This window comes from Carassius auratus, chromosome 14 (genome assembly GCF_003368295.1).
Source record: "Carassius auratus strain Wakin chromosome 14, ASM336829v1, whole genome shotgun sequence".
Lineage (NCBI taxonomy): Eukaryota > Metazoa > Chordata > Actinopteri > Cypriniformes > Cyprinidae > Carassius > Carassius auratus.
In genome coordinates, this window is record NC_039256.1 from 24,356,750 (window position 1) to 24,378,251 (window position 21,502).

The 21,502-nt window shown below is 36.8% G+C and overlaps 1 protein-coding gene across 2 annotated transcripts in view; it reads left to right on the plus strand.

Annotated features, from left to right (window-relative positions):
- Positions 1-1,347: 1,347 nt before the first annotated feature.
- LOC113114097 (fibroblast growth factor receptor-like 1) overlaps positions 1,348-21,502 on the plus strand; it is a 32,893-nt gene continuing 12,738 nt past the window's right edge. The window contains exons 1-3 of one of the 2 annotated variants that reach the window (XM_026280841.1): positions 1,348-1,580; positions 1,778-1,867; positions 18,575-18,847. In XM_026280841.1, coding sequence (XP_026136626.1) covers positions 1,795-1,867; positions 18,575-18,847 — 346 coding nt within the window. In that variant the 5' untranslated portion in view covers positions 1,348-1,580; positions 1,778-1,794. The remainder of the gene's footprint in view (positions 1,581-1,777; positions 1,868-18,574; positions 18,848-21,502) is intronic. The other variant, XM_026280842.1, reaches the window with a different exon arrangement.

Below are 21,502 nucleotides of genomic sequence, written 5' to 3' on the forward strand. Positions count from 1 at the left end.
TCTGCACACCACAGAATCTCATTTTTGATTCATGAAGAGGTTGCAGTGACATCAAATTGCACAGCTACAGAGATAGAAGTGGAACGAACCAGTTGAACACAACAATTCTTGAAAAGTCAGCCACAGCTGTGGCATACCATAAAAGGGCATTTGTGAAAATCAAAACTGCAGTCAAAACACCCTGTCTGGTAGAATCAGATCAAAAGGATAGTCCACCCAAAATGAAATCGCTGCCATAATTTATTCACCCCTCATGCTGTTCCCAAACTATATGGACTTTTTTCTTCTTTTGTGGAACATAAAGGAAGATAAACAAAAAAGGAATACACTGGAAGCCAGTGGTCACCAAAATTGGTTGCTAAATTCTTCTAAATATCTTCTTTTGTGTTAAGAATAATGTGAATACAGGTTTGAACAGGCATGAGGATGACTAAATGATAACAACATACTTATTTTTAGGTGAAGTACTGTATACCTTTAATGTTTTTGGTGTTGTTTTTTAAGTCAATTTGTCAAATGATTCAAGTAATTTGTTTTGCTGTAGCCTACAACCCACACGAAAAAAAAAAGCCTATGAAATATGGAAAACAATTTTGGTCTTGGCCTGAAACATTAAAATACTTTAAACTGTTTTTGTTTTATTAGCTAAGCTCTTCAGGGCGCTCAAAGAATATGAAATATAATGTATTTTGATGTGAATAGAGTCTTGAAGGCTGTTGGAGACATCACACATACTTGGAGCACCATCTAGTGGCGGAGAGCTGTAATAAAATATGACCAAGCTCTGCCTAACATGCTTCAGATATGTAAGTGCTTTTAATAGCATTGAATCAGGTTGAACAAGTAGGCCAAGAGGGTAAGAAAGTAAAATAAATAAATAACACAAAACATGGTTTAACTTTAAATAAATAAGACCATAAGAGACTGCAAGTTGTTTTATAACTGATTTGCTGAGATGTTTAAAATGTAGCAATTGCAGAGTTATTAAAAATAAATAAATACAAGTATTTAGTATGAAAGTCTTTATCTGGATCGAAACCATGAACTGTTATTTGCTGAGAAAAATGTTTTTATTTTGTTTGAACTAGGCTACTTAAATTATTTAGTATAAAGAAAGAAAGAAAGAAAGAAAGAAAGAAAGAAAGAAAGAAAGAAAGAAAGAAAGAAAGAAAGAAAGAAAGAAATTGCATATTTAACCCTATCTAAATGTTTTCTGAGTTTTTTTTTTTTTTTTCTCTAACGGTAATGTATGGATTGCCGTGTCTTGACCCCTCCACAGTGCGCGTACAGGGGGCGCTCGTGTTTAATTTGTGCCGGTCTCCAGCTGTTGGCGTGGTGGAGCGCTGCTGTGATTCACAGCTGTAGATCTCGAGTTCTCTCCACGGTCAGGGATGCTGACGGGTCATGTCAAGAGAAGAGGCGAGTGGAACCTAAGTCCTCCTCAACTTTTCCTCTCCTGGACAGAATACTAAAAAATCGGAAGACGTTTAAAAGAAGACCTCGCTGCTCAAGAGTGTTCGTCTCCATCCTTCTATTAGAAACCGATTAACTCATAGGATTCAATTACTTTCGGCTGACATGTAAGTACTCAATACCCCAGCACTACTTTCATAAGGCTCTATTTACACCACATTTACTTTGCAAACGAACGCCTAAACGCGACGCGACTAACGAGCTGATGAAGAAAGCTGCTGATGTGTTTTAGTTTATCGCGTCGCAGTTTTATAGGCTGTGCAGAGTAAAACTCCATCGTTATGATTCTCATGGTTTCTTTTAGTGGCGGGACATCATAAAATGTTTCCAGAGAGAGGAAGCTTGACTTTTTTCACTGGGGTTTTGATCGTGGCGTTATCATGTGAAGCTAGAGGTGAGTCATGTTGTCTATTATCAATCTTTTATTCATTCATTAGGACATTATTATAGCCCGTTTCCCTTGACACATTCCTTTGATACAGAATACGATAGCGGTATAATGCTGATTTTATGTTTTTGGCTCACAAATAACATATTTCAGTGTACCTTTTAGAAGATCATTATTTGTATGTTTCACTTTTGCCTCTTGAACTTTTGTTCTGTCTAAACTTCTCTGAACTAAGAAAGAAGAAGTGTCCAAAAGTTTTCAAATATGATCACAAATCAATAAATCACATAATTTTTCAGTATTTTAGGGGTTTGAAGGGTTATACACAGGTTTTTAGTGTTTGTTTGCATGTTTAGGGGGGGTGTATGGGGGGGGGGTTGTTCTGTAAAAACTTGCAATATAATTAACCTTAATTGAAAGTATTCAAATATATATTTTTTATACATTTAAGCAATAATCTGTAGCCTAGTGATAAATTCAGTTTACTTTTTCTTTTACAACACTTAAAATTGACAATAAAATTGTGTGGAAATTATTAGTTCATAAGTATCAATATTAGTTATTGTTATAACTGATTGAATCAAAGATGTTATTGTAGCATTAAAAAAAAAATTACAGTGCTACTGAACCAATTTTAGTTTGTTATGAGGTCACAACATTAAAAAGTGACCTTTTGCTGCCCAATTTGTTTATTGACTACTTTAAGCACGTCAGGGAACGGGCCGGCCGTGTTTACTGACACAGCAGACTAACCGCAGTCATTCTTTTGGAGTTTCACATTTATATCTGCACTGCAGTGTCTCAGACCAAACAAGAGGTCCCTGTTCCTTGAACTGTAACAGAAATGTAGAGGTACATAATTCAGTGTTCCCTGCCAAGTTGAAACAGAATTTACATAAATCAAAGTCTAACTAACGACACCAACTGTGCAGGAGATTGCGTATCGGAGAGTTGAGTCAGAAAGGTGTGGACCTTCTCCACATGTGCCATCACCCTGCTGGGAGCCCAAAGGACATTTTACTGCCTCTCAAAGGAAATAAATGAGTGTGTTTGAAAGAAAAAGCCATTTCTGTGTGTTGTGTAATATCTAAGCTCATCTTGTATTATCGCAGATTAAAATTCCTTTACAATTTATGCTTTGACTCATACTGGGATTCCAGACCTGTTTATCTTTTATGTTGGCTTAGCCATTTATGGTCTCATTTTGGTCACTATTATCTGAAACAACATTATTTGGTCTGGCATAATAAATGCTGGATGAGTTAACTGTGGCATTTACTCTGTTAAAGGTGATTACTATTATTGCACTGATAAGAATGCCAGGTTAACCCACAAGTCAGAGCCTGACCTCTGCTAAGTAAACAATCCATTGTCTTCTCTGTTTATTGGTCCATTTGTTGACTCTATCCCTCATTGTGTGCTATGAGCACTTCTTGAGGGGGGGGGGTTCTCAATCTGTGTTGTCCTTGGATTGCTCTTCCTTTTCCCCTATCAGCCATTCTTGGAATTCTGGGCCCCAGTTTGCCCACTATCTGAGTGTTAAAAGTAGGGAATAAAGGAAAGAGGAGTGAGATATATGGCATTTCAGTAAACTGGCTATACAGTGGTAGCTGAATGAGATGTATGGCAGTGGATTTTCTAAAACAGTGGCATTCTTCAAGCTGTAATATTCAATAAACAATTAGGGAAAGTTTCAGGAAACCCTTTGTGCTTTAATAGATTTTGTCAGACACAACTGCACTTGGTTCATTTAAGAGAGTTCATTGTTGGGTAAAGTGACTATTATGTTGTGGAGAAACACGATATGGAGCTTAAGGCAAGGCAGTTACTGGATATGTTTCTAATGACACTTTGGCACTGTGTGTTGAGATCATTAATGTGTGACAAACACTTGTATCCCTAGAATTCTGGAAGAGCATGAGGTCTGAAATGACTTCACTGTAGAGGGGGGCAGCTTGAGCAGAGCAGGTCTTTCCTGATAATATTTATATTTCAATACTACTTTATTTGCCAGTACGTATTTTACTTGTGAGAAGTTAGAAATTAAGCAGGTGTATCTGTACATTCAAAATCATGATTAGATATAAAACCTTAAAGCAGCACAACCTAAGCACAAGGTTGTGTAAGATAAAGCGCAAAAGTTAAAATGCATTCTGCCATTGATCATAGATGTCGCTGGATATATTTATTGAATGCTTTGTCGATAACTTGGACAAATTATCGACTACTTTCTAATTTAATCATCCATTCAGCCTGTTCGTTTAAAACTGTAGGTGCGTTTCCATTACCTTTCAATCTGCACAAATTAAATTTGCATTAGTTCACTGCTGCATACTAAAATTGTCTTTTTGCAGGTTTCCAGGACATTTTTTTACCTAGGGAAAGGCCTATCTTTTCCTAACCTTATCAAATGTACGCATTATCTTTCATATCAAATTCTTACATTTTAGTCTTTTAAATCAGTTTTTGAATCTATAAATATGAAATGGTAGGGGGGAAATGCAATGATTGGCTAATTTTAAATATGAAAGTAAACCACTAGTTGGTGGAAGTATGTGATTGTCTTAATGAGTGAGTCATTGAGTCATTCATTCAAATGATTCATTCAGTTGGCTGGTTCATTCAAGAATGAAGCAAGTGTCTGGCTGCATGCAAAATCGAATACTGTCTTTTAGGTACTTTTCTGAATAAGTATTTACTTCCTGACCAAAAAAAGAATATGTTCTAGTATGAATGCATGTACATGCACATTCACCACATTGTCTCTGTCACGTGACCTACCACCATCAGTTGCGTCACATTTCTGCCATTTCTGAATCCTCTCCCATGGCCTGTAGGGATAGTCTCCATCGAAGATGAAAAAGCATAATAGTGAAAAAGCATAATAGGACCCCTTTAATATTTACTACTCATTTTAACTTGCATAAAATCAGTGTTACATTTGCAATCAACCTGCCAAAGTGACTAATGGGAGTGACGGTGCTACATGCCACTGCTAAAATCCACCCGCATTTGGCGGGTGTTAATGTCAGCATATTTTGATGTAGCAACTGCAGACCATGAATCTATGATGTAAGGCACACACGAGTGTTTTTTGGGAGGCTGTTTGGTTGTTCCTTACTTGTACACATACTTGTTTGTCTTTTTTAGCAGCATCTTAGTTGATCTATCCTTTTAAAGCATGCTGAATAGCAGTTTGATTGAATCATTATTAGAATATATTCCTTTGTGTGATTCATATATTTATATAGTGTAATCTATAACTTAGACCAGAGTTCTGTTATTCTGGTATTTCTGCCGTTATCCAACTAAAATGTGAAAATACTATTATTTACATAGAATATTTCAAGAATCTGATCACAGCAAGTGTGCACACTAGTGTAGGCTGCTTGCTTTCATCTTAAAACCTCACTGGTTTTCTATGAGTATGGGCAGCTCAGATTGGCATGACACTCCTCCAGCAATCCTTACACACACAAACACAGCAGTCAGCTCAGACAAAGTGTGAACACAGCAGTTTGAGAAATGCTCTTGCATCCCTGTTCTCTCGTGTGGTCAGAATATTTCCTGTTTCTCACTAACTTTCCTGCTGGTGGAAAGAAGCTGCCTGCTTTCTCCCAAGAAAATGTTTGGGTTCCTGTGGCACGGCGCCTGGCTGTTATGAGCAGTGCAGCTTGACATTTGTCTGTTTTTTTGACGTTTGTTCTGATCTGGCATATGATTGCTGCTGCAGAGCGTATACTTGAAGTTGAGGCGAAACAAACCGTGTCCATGCTAATAAATATAGCTCTGATTTACACACTCTACCGGTCGTGGAGTTCGATGAAAGACAGAAATGTGTATCCAACAGTCGCGGCAGTTACCAGCTGTTTAGAGTGGCACATGTATCAAAGGCCTGGATTGTGTTCTTTAAAGAGGTCAGATACGGTAAAACGTGGTATATTTGCAGTCACAGAAACATCAGGAAAAGGGTTTCATTTTTTTTCTCCTCTCAGATATTTAAATCAGTTCCAGACTCTGGGGTTGTAAACAGGAGATGTTGGCCCTCATGCCCCATTTACCTCAATGATCTACCTTTTAAAGTAGAAATAGCTTTGATAAGAACAGGGAAAACAGGCTTCAGTTATGCAGCTCTCCCTTCAGCTGGTCTCTCAGCAGGTGTCAGGATCTCTGGGTTTATTAGACAGATAATGCAGCTCTGCAGGCAGGCCCTGCTTATCAAACAAATGATAATGGAGCAGCTCTGTTGGGGCCATGCTGTGTCTGTGATCTGCCTCTGCAGGACAACAGTAATGCAGGCGTCAGTCTCTGGCTGCACCGGCCAAGTTACAGAGAAGCCAAATGCAATGGAAAACCATAGGCTGCTTAATATGGTTTGTATGATTAAAGTCGGCCTGTGCTTTAGTTTAATGCAGAAAACTAATTTGTTGTTTCAAATCTGCGTCACTGTATTCTTTTAAAAAGATAAATTTTAGCAGAATATGAATGATGAGCTCTGAAGAAATGACAAAAAGCACCATAAAACTAGTCAATGTAACTTGCATGCTATATTCCAAGTCTTCCGAAGCCATAAGATATCTGTGTGAGGAAGAGACCATATTTAAAACTTGTAAAGCAAACATGTTTCTAATTTAATTTTTATGGGTCTTAAACATAAACGTGCATATGCAAATTGCATGGAATTTTTTTTTGAAATTGTAAGCTATGCAAAAAAAAAATCCTGTAATTTTATTACTAATTGTGTTTGATTTAACCATCAGGGGCTTTTTTGGGCTTTGAGATGTTTTGACATGTCCTGACATTTGTGGTTATTTCAGTTACTTTCAGTTACATTTAAATGGCTAACGTCTGATGCATCTCTGTAAAGTAGCACATCTTTGGTGTAGTTCTTTTATAATGCCTTCTTATAGATTCTCTATAGAATATTTATTCAAATAACTTAACTTGCATGTTACTATAAGCACATTTATACAGTTTCAGTGAGCTACACATAGGATTGAGTTGTACATATTCCTGTGTTAGAGAAATTATGTACTTGGCACAGAGTTGACAATGCCTAAGGATACAAACAGCTGTAACCAGAGTTGCTCTTATCTGCCTGTCTGTCTGTGTGTGCTAGAGAAAGAGTTATTGTCTGTCTGTCTGTCTGAAAGAGCTGCAAACTGTATCAGTTAAATGCAGCACACTTGTGAAAAAAACTATATAAAAATAAATAAAAATAAAACGCACACACACATATATATATATATATATATATATATATATATATATATATATATATATATATATATATATATATATATATATATATATATATATATATGGAAATGTCAGTATTTAGTTCTTTTGAGGGGGACATTATGTGTTTGCATGCATGTGTACATGTGTTTCCAATTTGGCCCAGTTTTAGAGATAATTATGTTGTGATTTCACTATTAACACATTTTCTGCATAAGTTTGTCTTGCCACAGGAAGTGAGCATTGTTTAGTGTACCTATGTGGCAGCTGAGTTTTTTTTTTTTTTAAAGGATTATTTGGCAAATACCTCTGTCTGCGTGTGTGTATGTGCACACACATGCACATGTGCGTGTGTTCCTTGGCATTGTAAATGCTGAGCAAGTTAACCAGCACATTTCAATCGGGGAAATAGTGCAGTTGTTAAATTTGAACATGATGTTCATAACATCAGGTCCTGCATTGAGTCCAAACACACACACACACACACACACACACTAGAACATTAATGTCAGGACATCATGAACCCAGTCTGGCAAAAGCTGATGCTGTATTTTATCCCCTATTTTTTAATCTCAGATGAAAACCAGAACCATTAGCCCATAATTCTCCTCTGAAGTCCGAGGGCTTTTCTTTGTAGTTTGTGATCTATGTTAAACGTGCGCTCACATCACAAAAGCCGTCGGTTTTGTGGGTGAAAAGTCAGTTTACGTAAACAAAGCGGCTAATGAGCTGCATTTGTCGTTGCTGTATTGCGTCGACGCGGCTCTTTGAGTGTCGGTATTTATGGAGGAGGCATTAAAACACAAAGGAGGCGCGCCAAGCCTTTGAACATTTCTTTTTATAATCTGAGTTAAAAAGTTTCAGCGCTTGAATAGTTCTGGGTGTTCAACTGTTTCTTCCCCTTCTTGTCTATGTACCTGTGACATACCGAGCTGGAGTGTTTGCACAGGTGGGAGAGGGCAACTCGATTTGAATGAGAGATTGAGAGCTGCCATCCCACCTTTGTTCTCCCCATTCCCGCGGACTGAGCTTGTCGGAGCATTGTCCTCGTGCAAGACCAGGCCGATGCCTTCGTCATGTGCAATTTGCCGTGTATGGGCGGTTCACTGTTTCGATACAGGAGGCTGCTTGGGAATTTCTTTATCCCTTGTTTAAAAGAAGGATTAGCTTGTGTTTTACAGGATTACAGGTGTCCAACACAACAAGGATCAACTTCAGCTGCAAGAGATGCACTTCACTGTCGAAAAGCGAATCCAAGATCTCATGTTGTGAGCTCTAGCATTCCAGGTATTTCAAACTTGGACAGAAGGGCCTCTTTTCCAATAGCTGTTTTTAATGTTCTCTCACACTTATTGCTAACTTGGGTGCACTTTTCCTAGGGTCATTGCAATAGGTCAAAGGTCAGGATGAGGTCAGGAAATGCACAGAGAGCAGGAATATAAACAAAGATCAGTGGCCTCGCGTTTGTTTCAGCATCTGGGAAATAAAAGAGAAGATAAAAGGAATTGGGTGAACTTTTTGTGTTCTTAGTGTAACGTTGGGTCAGATGTGATTAATAACGCGAGCTCGGCAAATGCGTTGTGTGCAGTCTTGTCTTTTCGTGAACAGCTGTGTCTGCTCTGGCACGCGATTCTGTCAGTGTCATTGCAACAGCAGTAGCTCACGCTGCAAGGCATAACTTAATATGTAAACACTCATGAAAAAGAAAGAAAGGAGAGAAAGCAATAGAGAAAAAAAAGAAGCAGCAAAAAGAGAGCCAAATCAGGATTAGAGGCCTTGCGTGTGATGGCTGTCGGCCGGGATTTTTGACACAAAGGCCGTGCTTAATAAGCAGGTGCTCATTACAGTGCTGGAGACCAGGTTACTCAACATTACCCCCGAAACCCTGCAGAGCTGTGGGTCTATTTACGAGGGCGGGTTTGGCACGCTGCAGTGCCCTTCCCTGTGGTCCAAATTGCTGGTGGTCCATATGAGGAGGAAACAAATAGGGAATGCTGTCTTACACAGAAGAAATTGGAGATGCTGTCCTGCATTGGGTTTCTGAGGTTGTTGGATCGCATCCTCACTTTGGGGGGGTCTTAAGGACTGAATAATAAAACAGAAAACTGTCATAATTTTAAAATATTGTAGAAACGTAATTTTTTGTAAAGATGCTTTGCAATGATTTGAATTGTAAAAAGCACTATACAAATAAACTTGAATGATTTTAGAGCAAAGATAAATAAGCAAGATAAATCTCAGATTAGCTCTGTATCCATAATGAATCGTAGTATATAATTGCAGCCCACAATGAAACACCAGTCATGGTTGAATAAGGTATTTTTTTCTGTATATACGGTAGCAGTCTATGGCTTGAAACCATTGGCAATAATCTAACATCTCCTCACTGTAGATCATTTGGCTGAACTGCAGACTGAAGCAGCATGGCAGGTTGATGACAGATAGGAACACTTTAGGTGCATTTACAGTCATGGATGCTACTTCTCATCTCCAGCTCTCAAAATATCTCTGTCAGGGTGAGGGTTTGGCGAGCTTGATGAGACTGGGCAGTCTTGAACCAGATTCCCCAGCTGGCAGTTTAAATGTCAGGGGTTCATCTGAGATCCTTGGCATCAGCCCCTTTCTAGCAAATGGACTTAACAGGGTTATTATCGTAAGCTCGAGTAAAGCTATCGTAAATGTAACTAAACTAAACCAGTCCTATTATATTATATTATATTATATTATAAAAACAGTAAAATAAATGAATTAACTGTTTTTAACAATAATAAAAATGCAAATCAGCATATTAGAGTGATTTCTGAAGGATCATATGACACTGTAAATTACACTTTAAAATATATTAAAATGCAATATATATATATATATATATATATATATATATATATATATATATATATATATATATATATATGAAGAGTTTGGTAATAAATCCATTTTGATTAATTTGAATAAAAATGTTTTTTCTTTAGCAAGAATGTGGAAAGATGAAAACCACTATTTTTCCACTAACTAACTAACTAGATAAAGCACTAACTTTCACATAGCATCTTTAGGTTATAATAACATAAAGAATTTAAGTCCAAGATTTTATTTTCAAAGATTTTTTATACAATTTTATAATTTATTCCCCAAAATGCAATAAATCCATGATACTTTTTTTTTCTCAAAATGCAATAAATCCATTGAATCGATATGACAGTTCTTTTTCAGATTGACACTGATGAAAATGCACAACATAGTAAGTTGATCCACATATGACAGCCTCTGAACTTGGTCAAATCTAATCTTATATACAGACACTGAACTAAAAATACATCCATCAGTCATCATTTCCAAAATTAATTCAACAGGTCATCTTGTTAATGCTATAAATTAATTACAGCAATAAAAGAAAATCTCATCATGAACAAGAACATGAACAACATCAACATAATATTTCCCTTACATTCCACTTCCAAAAGTGCATTCATCTTTGCCATGTTACGTTCATTCAGTTGAAAGGTTCTATGTGCTGTATTAACAAAGACATAAATGGCATTAATAAAAACACTAACACCGACAAGCTACGCAATATCGCATTCATAATCAAATGCGATTCATCTAATCAACGCAATATTACTTGTCACTGATCTACGGCTCTGTGTATTAAATGCATCTGAATAATTTATATCTGAAAGCACGTAATGGAGATTTACCAATAATATTAATCACAGAATTGGCTTTACTGACGAGATGCGCAATCACATGCAATTTATCGTGCAGCCCTTGTTTGTTGATCACAAAGTACAAAGTAAATAAGGAAAACTAGGATGCCGGGTGTATTCAAAGCACTGCCATTATTATCTAGAGTGCATGGAATGGTGCGCTGTGATTGGTTGTTACCGTTTACAGTGCATGGAATGATGTACTGTGATTGGTTGAGCGGATATATCGCGTTCTCAAAAAAAGGGAGACTGGCATTGGTCACGGTTTGGAAAAAAAAAATAGGGAGAAAACCTGATTTAATAACCCTGAGAATATCACATTTTGCATAAATTAAAAATTAACTTTTCAGTACCAACCAGATACAATACTGATTAAGGCGGAAAATCAGTTTTTTTTTTTTTTTTTTTTTTTTTTTAATGCCGTTTATGATTTTTTGGAAACAAACTCTTCATATATTTAACAGTTTTTACTGTATTTGTGATTAAATAATTGCAGTCTTGGTGAGCATAAGAGCCTTTTAAAAACATTTAAGAAATCATATCAACCTCCAAGGTTTTGAACGGTGATGCACATTTCAAGTTTGAACGAAGCAATAAAATAACAACATAATTTGCAAATGCAAAACTAACAACCTCTTGGTGCTTAATTTGGATGTAAAGATGTACAGAAGGTCATCAGAATTAAGACAACATGAGACCAGGCGGCCTGGGCTTCGCTGTGTATAATTTAATAAATGGATCAGTGGATGACGAGCAGCTGCTCTGTGTCCTCTTCAGGGCACAAAGAGCAGTCCATAACCCACAAGGAAGTCTGTGTGGAATCGCACACATGATGTCAGACTTCTGCAGTGCCTTATTGAGTTAGCTTGGCTCCAGAGGCAGCAGTTGGTCGAGGTACAAAGTCTGGCTCAAGATCTGATTACACTCCGTAGAGAGACAGCTGTGACCAGTGGCGATGACAGAACCACAGCTCTGTATTCAAATAACCAGAACTGAAAGGGAGAGGTGTAAGTGAACCTGTTTACCTAGCAATCCTGTGTTTGTATCAGTGTAGGAGGCTCTGTGCAAACAGCATCAGGCCTCAGTCTCTGCCCATTATCTCTCTTCCTGATAAAAGAGTCACATTCCATTGCCAAGACCAGTGCTGCAATGCTTGGTCTATCTTTCTCTATCACTGATCACATGCTGAGTACTATTGCAGCTCTCCTCCCCTTTTGCAGGAGATTCACCATAAGAGAAGATAAAGCTGGTGGGTAGATCACATGAGAGTGGTAGATCAAACTCTAGATGACCTGGCAGAAGCTTGGCTGCTAGTGCTGTTTGTATTTTTCATAGAGGAAAAGAGTGTTAAGGCAGAAGTAGGGATTCACGATATTGTATTTTTGCCGATATCTGAAATGCCAATAACTTTCTACTGAAACCGATATATAGGTTTAAATGTTTAATTTTGGTTTGTTTTTAACAGTAGCCTATTTGTTAGAATTAAATAAACAATAATAAAGTTATTTTATAATGACAGCACTGAAGATCTGAAATTAACTATAAACAAACTATATGTTAATCGCTGCATTTATTAATGTCTTTCTTCAGAAAGATGCAGTGGTAACCTTAACATTTTATTCTATTTTAACATTTGTAAATGGTCTAAAGCGAAAGAGTTGCAAAAATTCTGAAAATCTTTTAGAGCTGATAAGTTTTTTTTTTTGTTTTTTTTATTAAGCATTAATGAATAAATTGCTATATATAAAATTATTTCATTAAAGTGTCATGTTTGTGATTAAAAAAAAAAAAATTCATGTAAGCTATAGCCTCTGACCTTCAAGTCAAAACATACTCATGATTTTATGGTATCAGTTGCTGCCTTGTTTAATCAGAGAAACAGAATTTATATTAATTGTGTATTTTGCTTTTATTTTATTAGAAGTAAGTCAACACAGCCCCCTTCGGAATTAAAACTCCTTACTAAGCGGGCATTAGGACCTGGGGGAGGCTGCTGCTGCACGTGTTATTACGGTTCAACCTATTGCTGTTTCTCAAACAGAAGGCTGTGAAGGCTGCATCCTTCATTGGTTACATTTGCAGGCTGCATACCTCATCAAGTCTGGTTTATTTCAGTTAAATGAGCATTACATTTGCAGGTAATAAGCAACAATTTACTCTTAACTGAGAATTATGGTAAAATATATATCATATGTATAATATATAATATATGTTCTTTATGACATATGCAGCCTACAAATGCGACCTCCAGGGGATGCAGCCTTCCGTTTGAGAAACGGCCCATATCATGCACCATACGTGTCATTCTGCACGTGCATTCTCAGTTTAAATGCAAGAGTTCCAAAACAGTGAATCCAGTTCAAGCAAAACTTTGCTTCAAGAATGAGCCACAATAATAACGTGATCTAATAGCACTGTTGAGAATCTAATCACTAGCACACCCTGAGCACATGTGAGTTAATGTATTCCTCTTATCGGCAACACATATCAGCATAATTTTTTCATATCGGGACCGAAGCTGATATTTACATTTAAAGCCATTATCGGCCGATTCCAATATTGGTTCGAAAATATCGTGCATCCCTAGTCAGAACATCCACAGGCATTTTTTAATGATGAAGCCTACACAATGTACTAAGAACTAGTACTAGTTGTTTCTTTTAAGGTTATTTGGTAACACTTTACAATAAGGTTTAAAAAAAGAAAAAAAAAAGAAAAAAGAAAGTTTTCATCACAAATTAGGTCTAATGTTGTTGTAAAACTTTACTATGTAATATCTGGTGTTTAACACACACAAAATATATATATATTTTTTAGATTTTGTCCATAGAATGAAAGTCAATGGGGTCCAATTTAGCTTGGACCACCAACGTTGTTTAAAATATTTTCCTTTGTGTTCTGGAGAGAGAAAAAAGTCATACAGAATAACTTGAGGGTGAGTAAATGCTGACAGAATATGATACTATTTTTTATTTTTCTAACATTTGATTAATATTATCATATTAATAAAATGTGAAAAATTTTATAATTTAAAAGGTAAGAATAAAAAGTAAAAAAAAAAACAGTAACTCAAATATTAACTCATTTATACTTGAACTTGAAATTTCTAAAATATATTAGTGCTTTATGTGTACACCACGGTTTCATTTCTTTTAAAGTTAATTTTATTCAGCAAGGGCACAATAAACTGATCAGAAGTGAAGGTAAAGACTTTTACATTGTTACAAAATGTTCCATTTTAAATATATTCTGTTCATCAAAAAAAAAAAGATGATCATGGTTTTCACATTAAAAAAAAATCAAGCAGATCAAATGTTTTCAACATTGGTAACAATAAGAAATGTTTCTTGAGCACCATATCAGAATATTAGAACGATTGTGAAATTGAAATACATTTGCATTTAAAATATTATAATAGAAAACTGTTATATTGAATCGAGCAAATAAGATATCATGTAACATTAACCTTGATTAATAAATGCAGTTAAAGTGTTATTTCTATATTGTTAGTTCATCATGCCTAATGCATTAACTAATGTTAACAAATTGAACATTTTTGCAATAGTCTATTAGAATATGTATTCAGTAGGAATCAACCCCATGACCCTAATGTTAGTAGCACAAAGTTAAGCTACAGGAACTAAAATGCTATTACATGTTTTATTCAGTTCCTGCTGAACATTTTTAATATGCGGTCATAGGCTATGTTGAGCAGATTTGTAAAAGTGGCGGGTGATTTACCGCTGAAATAATCCCCGGGAACGCTGACAGAAATGTGCAGCGCGGTCTCTTGCTCTCATAAAGGGCCGGACTGTTTGGATGTTGTGTACACGTGTCCTTTGACAGCAGCACTTAGTTAACTGGCTGCCATGCCTGGACTGCTCATCCAAGTCTTCAGTGTTACTCCTGCACCTTCCTCTCTTACACACTGCCTTCTCTTTCTGTCTTTCTCGCTCTGTCTTGGCCTTTGATATTCATGTCACTTCCTCTATTCTAATCATTTATCCATGCAACATGCTGTCAAGCTCTGTTTGAAGCTCTCCGTGTGACACCAGTGATGTTCATCTAAAGCTGTGGAGGCTGCCCAGGCTTCAAAGTACTTACACTGTGGTCTGTAAGGCCTGTTCATAAATCCTTTGAGAAATCAAAAAAACCATATCAAGATGTCTGAGACAAAGTGGGCCAGTGAAGGAGTGCATGCCTGGTAGCTAGTTATCCTTAGTTTGGTCTTCTTTTGACGTGGAGACAGTGGAGAGCTGTAACTGGTCGTGTGTCTAGTCCAATCTATAGATCTAGACAGAAATTAGTGATTCATATTAATGTAATCATTTATTGTACAGTCGGGCAATAACTGTGTATACATTTTTATGTAGCATCAGTCCATTGATCTTGTCTTCAGTGATGTCTTGAATGTGGTAAGGGGGTGTTTTCCTGGGAGGTCTGTTAAAAACACATTGTATGCGATGCCTGCACATGGACGCAAGATGATGATTCCCTTTCTCTCTGTTGCTCTTTGTCTTGCTCTCATCTTCTTTGTCTAGAGACTCAGTATTCATAAAAGTTACCAATAGTGTGACGTGCACATTAGTGGTGCTTAATCTAAATCTGTTTGCATGATAATTTTTATTTTAGAATGCACTGATATTGGATGAAAGAGTTGGGTTTAATTAGATTAGACTGAAAAGTGTTGCTAAAATAGTTTTCATTAAGTATATTTATAATAGCACTTAACTATGTCAATCATCTTTTTTTTTTAAGATTCGCATACTCAGATTTTTTTTTTTTATTATTATTATTATTGGTTTTAAGTTGATGCCAGAAATGAAGCACACTACCAAGGCTTTATTTTATTGAAAATACAGTAAATATTGTAATATTGTGAAATATTATTAAAATGTACAGTAGCTGTTTTCTACTTTAATGTATATTAAAATGTACTTTTATTCCTGTGATGCAAAGGTGAATTTTCTGCGGCAGTTAATTCAGTCTTCAGTGTCACATGATAATTCGGAAATCATTTTAATATGCTTGAGATTTGCTACTTAAAAATATTTTTTGTTATTATTTATTTTATTTTATTTTATTTTTACTTTTTTTTATTTATTTTTTTGCTTAAACCAAAAAGCACTTTTCAGTATTTTTGAAGGTTCAAAAGAACAGCATTTATTTGAAATTTAAGTATTTTGTCTCCTTTGTTTAATAACATTATAAATGAACAAGTTCATCCACAAGTTCATACTTGCTGCTAAAAGATTTATTCATTATTTAAAATAAATAACTGAATAAATCTTACTGCTCCCAGACAGGTAGTTTATCTAGAAAGGCAATATGACAGTAGTAGGTATGGGTGGGCAAGATTGCTCACCAGTTGATCCAACAAAATCAATAACTGACATTAACTAGTTTATCTAGATTAACGCAGAAAAAAAAAAATCTTAGCTTTAATATTATTTTTAACTGTGGTAATACAAAGAGCATGAGCTTAGAGATGCAACTTTTAGTGTCCTGTGATTTAGCAAATGGTACTGTCTGCATGCAAAACAACCAAGCCTTACCTTAACCTCAAATACTTAATATTCTGCCTAAAAAGACAAAGACACATAATCTCTCTGCACACAGTGTGGTTATTTTCACCTCGATTTCTTTTGCCACCCTGTCTGCCATCAGCTTCAGACAGACATGTTTTTTTCTGTATGGGGTGTGTGTGTGGCCTCAGTCATCTTTTGTCTTTTCCACTGTTATGGGCAATATTTGTCTGTCAGCACGTATGACGCTTCACATCAAAGCTTTTTCGGACAGCTTAGACACGGCTCTGTGACAAATAGTTAGCAAGCATGATGGATTGAAGCAATTTTAAATGACAGTCCCAGGCTTTCTTCTAATACATTCTTTATCAAGTGCGTGATGTATGCTGAGTGTGAAGCTTGGCCTGTGGACGGAAAGGCAATGAGATATTTCAGCTTCTGCTCAATGGTATCCACCAGGTTGTTTTAATATCCTTAAGCAAACATTCAAGAGCTACCCTCTTATTTTCTATTCATTCAGCCACCAGGTTCATCAGATCTATCTCACATGGCCCATGCAATCCATCTCCTCTCTGCTGGTGAATAGATCCATTGTTTGTTCAAGGAGCCCACCAATTACATTACATCTTCATTATAAACACACAACTGTTTTCCTTTCCAAAGCCTCACAAATGTTTATTAAGCCACCAATAGCTTTATACACTTACATTTGGAAATTCATCTGACATCGACTTCTCTCCAGCTGTGATGTTCATTTCCACCTTTTTTCTGCTCTATTTCCAGAGAGGAATTTTTCTGCCATTCTCGGCCCTTCTCAGTCTAACATTCTGGAATTTACTGTAATTTAATTCCAGCACCAAAACAACCTTTTCTTTTCCCTCCCGCGTGTTCTCGTGGCACTTTCCTGGATGGCAACCAGCATCTTCAGGTGAAAACACTTCACTCCAGCAGAGAGACTTGAAGGGAAGTAGGGAAAAAAAGAACGAAAAAGTACATTTAGGGCCAGTGTCATTTTTCAGTTTATAGTCTTGGTGGTTCTCACAGCAGCTGCTAGAGCAGAAACAGGATGTGACAGTACCAGGCATGAATGAGAGGTGCCTTCCAACGTACACACACACCAGTGCAAAGGAAATGGAAAGCAAGTGCTCATGGGAGTCTTCGCAAGCTGCAAGGAGGGGATGAAAAGGACTTTGTACATGCAAGGACAGAGATTCCCATAAGATTCTAATGCTTAGCTTTCCCCTTCATAATATCTCTTTGTGGGTTTAGATGTATTAGGAGCTAGAGTAAAAAAAAATAATAATGCCAGAAATTTTGTGCCCTTGACACTTCTGGCAGTGTAGTCTTTGTGTTTATTGTGCCATAACACTGGCAACGGAACATTTCAGGCTAGGGCGCATAATTCTTCACATACTGTACATTTCACATAGCATGAGTGTGCCAGCAATAAATAAATAGGACCTGCTGTTACTGGAACTGGAACTTTACATAATATATATGTAGCAAATATTATATATAAAACAAATTGGAAATAAGTTCACAAAATAATAATAATAATAATAATAATAATAATAATTATTATTATTATTATTATTATTATTATTATTATTATTATTATTATTATTATTATTGAATTAAAGCAAAATGCAAGAAAAAATAAAATTAAGAATTTTTTTCAAAACATTAATAATTAATAATAAAATGAAATTAAAATGTATAAGTAGTTTATTAAATGTATATTATATATTATTCATATTATTATTATTTGCATTAAAGCAAAATGCACTAAATATAAATATATGGGTCTATATATGGGTCTATTTATATTTAGTGCATTTTTTCTTTATATATATATATATATATATATATATATATATATATATAAAGAAAACAGTGTTTCTAATTATAAAGGAGTGATGATCTTTCTTTGTTTTTTATTTTATTTTTTATTGTTTTTATTGTACAATCCTCATAGATAGACGCTGCTTTGATTTATTTTCAAAAAGTAACTATATGCTTTTTTAGACTAACGACATATTTTGGATTCTTAAACTTTCAGGATATTTGTATACAAATTTACGATGACCTCTTAGTATGTCAAAAGATCAAGGGAATTTTATCTCAGTACATGACTCCTTTAATGTGCACTTAATGTGTTCACTTACATGTTAGGTATGTGGTTATTATTTGTTATTCAAATGCACATGCTATACTTTTACTTAAGACAATGCTTTTTGCTCCAGGTCCTCCATGGGTGAGTCGTCAGGTAGAAGACAGACAGACAGCAAAACTGGGACGCACGGTTCGACTTCCATGCCCGGTGGAGGGGGACCCCCCTCCGCTAGTCCTGTGGGTGAAGGATGGGCGGAACGTGAACCCAGGCTGGAGCCGCTACAAGGTTCTGAAGCAGAGTCTGAAGATCAAAGAAGTGGAACTGGAGGATGCCGGCGTGTACATCTGCCGCGTCACCAATGGATTTGGCAGCCTCGCCCTCAACTTCACACTCATTGTAATTGGTAAAGACTGCCTCCCACACCATACACCACAACCCTTTATATCTCAGTTCTTTATACTTTGCTCACCCAGAGCATTTGTAGGCCACATCACTCATCCAGACATAATCAAAACCTGCACCGTTGCACACGCAAAACGGCTTAAGGTAGTGTTTTAGGGGGTTAGTGACCCAGCTAGACATATGGCATCTCAAAACAGCAGAGCTTTCAACTGCAATCTAAAAAGAGCAGGGCAACTTTCAGATGCCCTTTCAAAAGGCTAATTATGGCACAGGAAAGCAGTTGAGTTTACGTAAAGCTGCTCCCAAATCATATTTGACAAAACTGACATGACTGGCAAGGTACTTTAGATCAAGCATGGTTTCATGAACGTAACATTAACTCCAAAAGCACAAAAGAGCATTGTGCTGATGGAAATGTATGACTTGTTAGCATTTGTTGGAGCATATGGCACTGATGCCGTCTTGCTTTATCAAATCTAGAGAACAAAGAACGGCTTCATGTCGTTCGTCACACAATACCTGCAGTTGTTTATGGAGGCAGTAATTTAATACCAAGTTTGTACTTTTACCCGGGTAGTGGAGGCTTTTTTGTCCCACTAGAAGCTGACAGGCAAGGAAATGAATACATACCTACCTGGATGGATGGAAGGAGAAAGAAAAAGAGGTGTAGAGGCACGTAGATATTGTTAGGCAATGGGGGGGGGGGGTTATGTTGGAGCGTGTGGTTCTCACTTCTCCTGATGACTGTTGAGGGACTGTGGGGCAGTCGTTTCCTGCCAAAACGTCCTGTTCAGGGAGAGGAGACAGAGACGACCTGCCGCCTTCTCTGCCATAAATCTGAACTGGTCCGGGTGAAGTTGAGAGGCCTTGAGGACCCAGAAGCCCTTGGCTCTTTCTGTATTGCCACATTTGGGGAGCCAGTCGAGACAACTAGTGTGTGGATGCAAATTATGATTATTCTGCTGTGCGAGGCAGCTTCTTAATTGGTTCCCTCCCCTTGATGTCTTTGCTTTGGGCCTCCTGTATGGGGAGTGATGGCGGCCTGCTGTTTTCCTGTTTCGTCCCTGAGAGCTCTGTGGAGCTCAGACTTATGGTGCATTGGACTGGTTCACTCCCTTTGGAATATAGTTGCAGAGTTTACTGAAGTCATTAACTGCAATGACCAACAGCCCCCGAACAAAAGGCCCATTAGAACCTCCGACTGCAGTGTTTGAGTGTTTAAAGTTGTGATTTTTGCTGAAGGGAATGACAATGTTAGTTAACCAGAGAAGTGTTAAGAAGCAGCATTGTTTAATAAAGATTAGTTGACCCTGCAGCTAAAGAGTTAAAGGGGTTGTTTTTTCTTCTGTAGAGCAACATTACAACATTAGACTATACGCTTTATGATATTAGACTACAACTTCTTTCATATTTCATCATTGCCAGCATTTTTTTTCTATCAGTTATAATTTGATGATTAATCATGATTATTTGTATTAATTTAGCTTTATTTATTTATTTATTGCTATATATTGAGCTCTTGTGTGCTGTCTTCAAAATGAATGGTTAAAAAAAATGAGAAGAATTTTCAGAATATCTGAAAAATAATATGCATTTAAATGTCAGTGTGAATGAAAAAGTAATAATACAGTTGTTTAAGGTGGGTTTTGGCAACTTTACAGCAAAAGCCCAATTGCAAAATTACCTAACAGATGTTTTTTAGAGATTATCCTTTTAAGAAGCTACTTAATGTAAATTAATGTTCACCAAAAGCACAAGAGGGAAACTCCAGCCAAGACTGACTGCATCAGGAGCTATTGAATTTGGGGACATTCAATAGCACCTGTTGTCATCTGTGCAGCTCTAATCTGCAGCAGGATTCGCACTCACAGCAAGCATGGGCAGAACCGTGCCCTCATATTTTAATGTGCGTGCAATCTATACCCCACTTATTTCCTCATGAAAGTCTAATTTTAACTTTCAGTTGATATTCTGCCCCTGTCAAACCAGGCAGTTGATGGCTTGGTGTAATCACTTGGCAATAAACCTAAGCTGAGGTAACAACTATAATTTATGCCTTCGGTTTTTCCTGACCACAGTCACCAAAAAGTCTCTGTGCTTTTTACATGTGTAAATAGAAACACTTTTTTTTTTTAATCATGTCTGCAGTTGTGCATGAGAACAACAACTTGAGTTTTAAATATAGACAGATTAGTGCAGCTTTACAGCTTTAAAGCATTTTAACGGGATCTTTAACTTGCTCTAAAGTGTTGCTCACATATTCAGTGCTTTTTTGCAATCTGGCACAGGGAGCTCTGGGAATTTAGGTTTGTAAGAATGGTATATTGGGCTTTAAAAGGTCACAGAGAAGGTGTTGTTTACTAGAAGGTGCTAGAAGAAATGCTTCACCACCATCTCCACTGACCACTCTCACATTTACCGATGTGTTAGGGAGTCAAATCAGTCTCTATGTCATAAACCGCTGTACTTTAAAATGTCCCACAGCACCTGGGCCTCTCTCTCTTTCCCCCGCGGTGGTCCCAGACCCTGTACCCCTGCTGTTTCTAAAGAGCTCCACACACTGTCAGCATTGTTTTTCTCACAGCTCTGCTTTGCAGGAGTCCAGAGCGAGAGATCTTATGCTTTTTTTCTGCAACATAATTGTCTGTATTGTTTA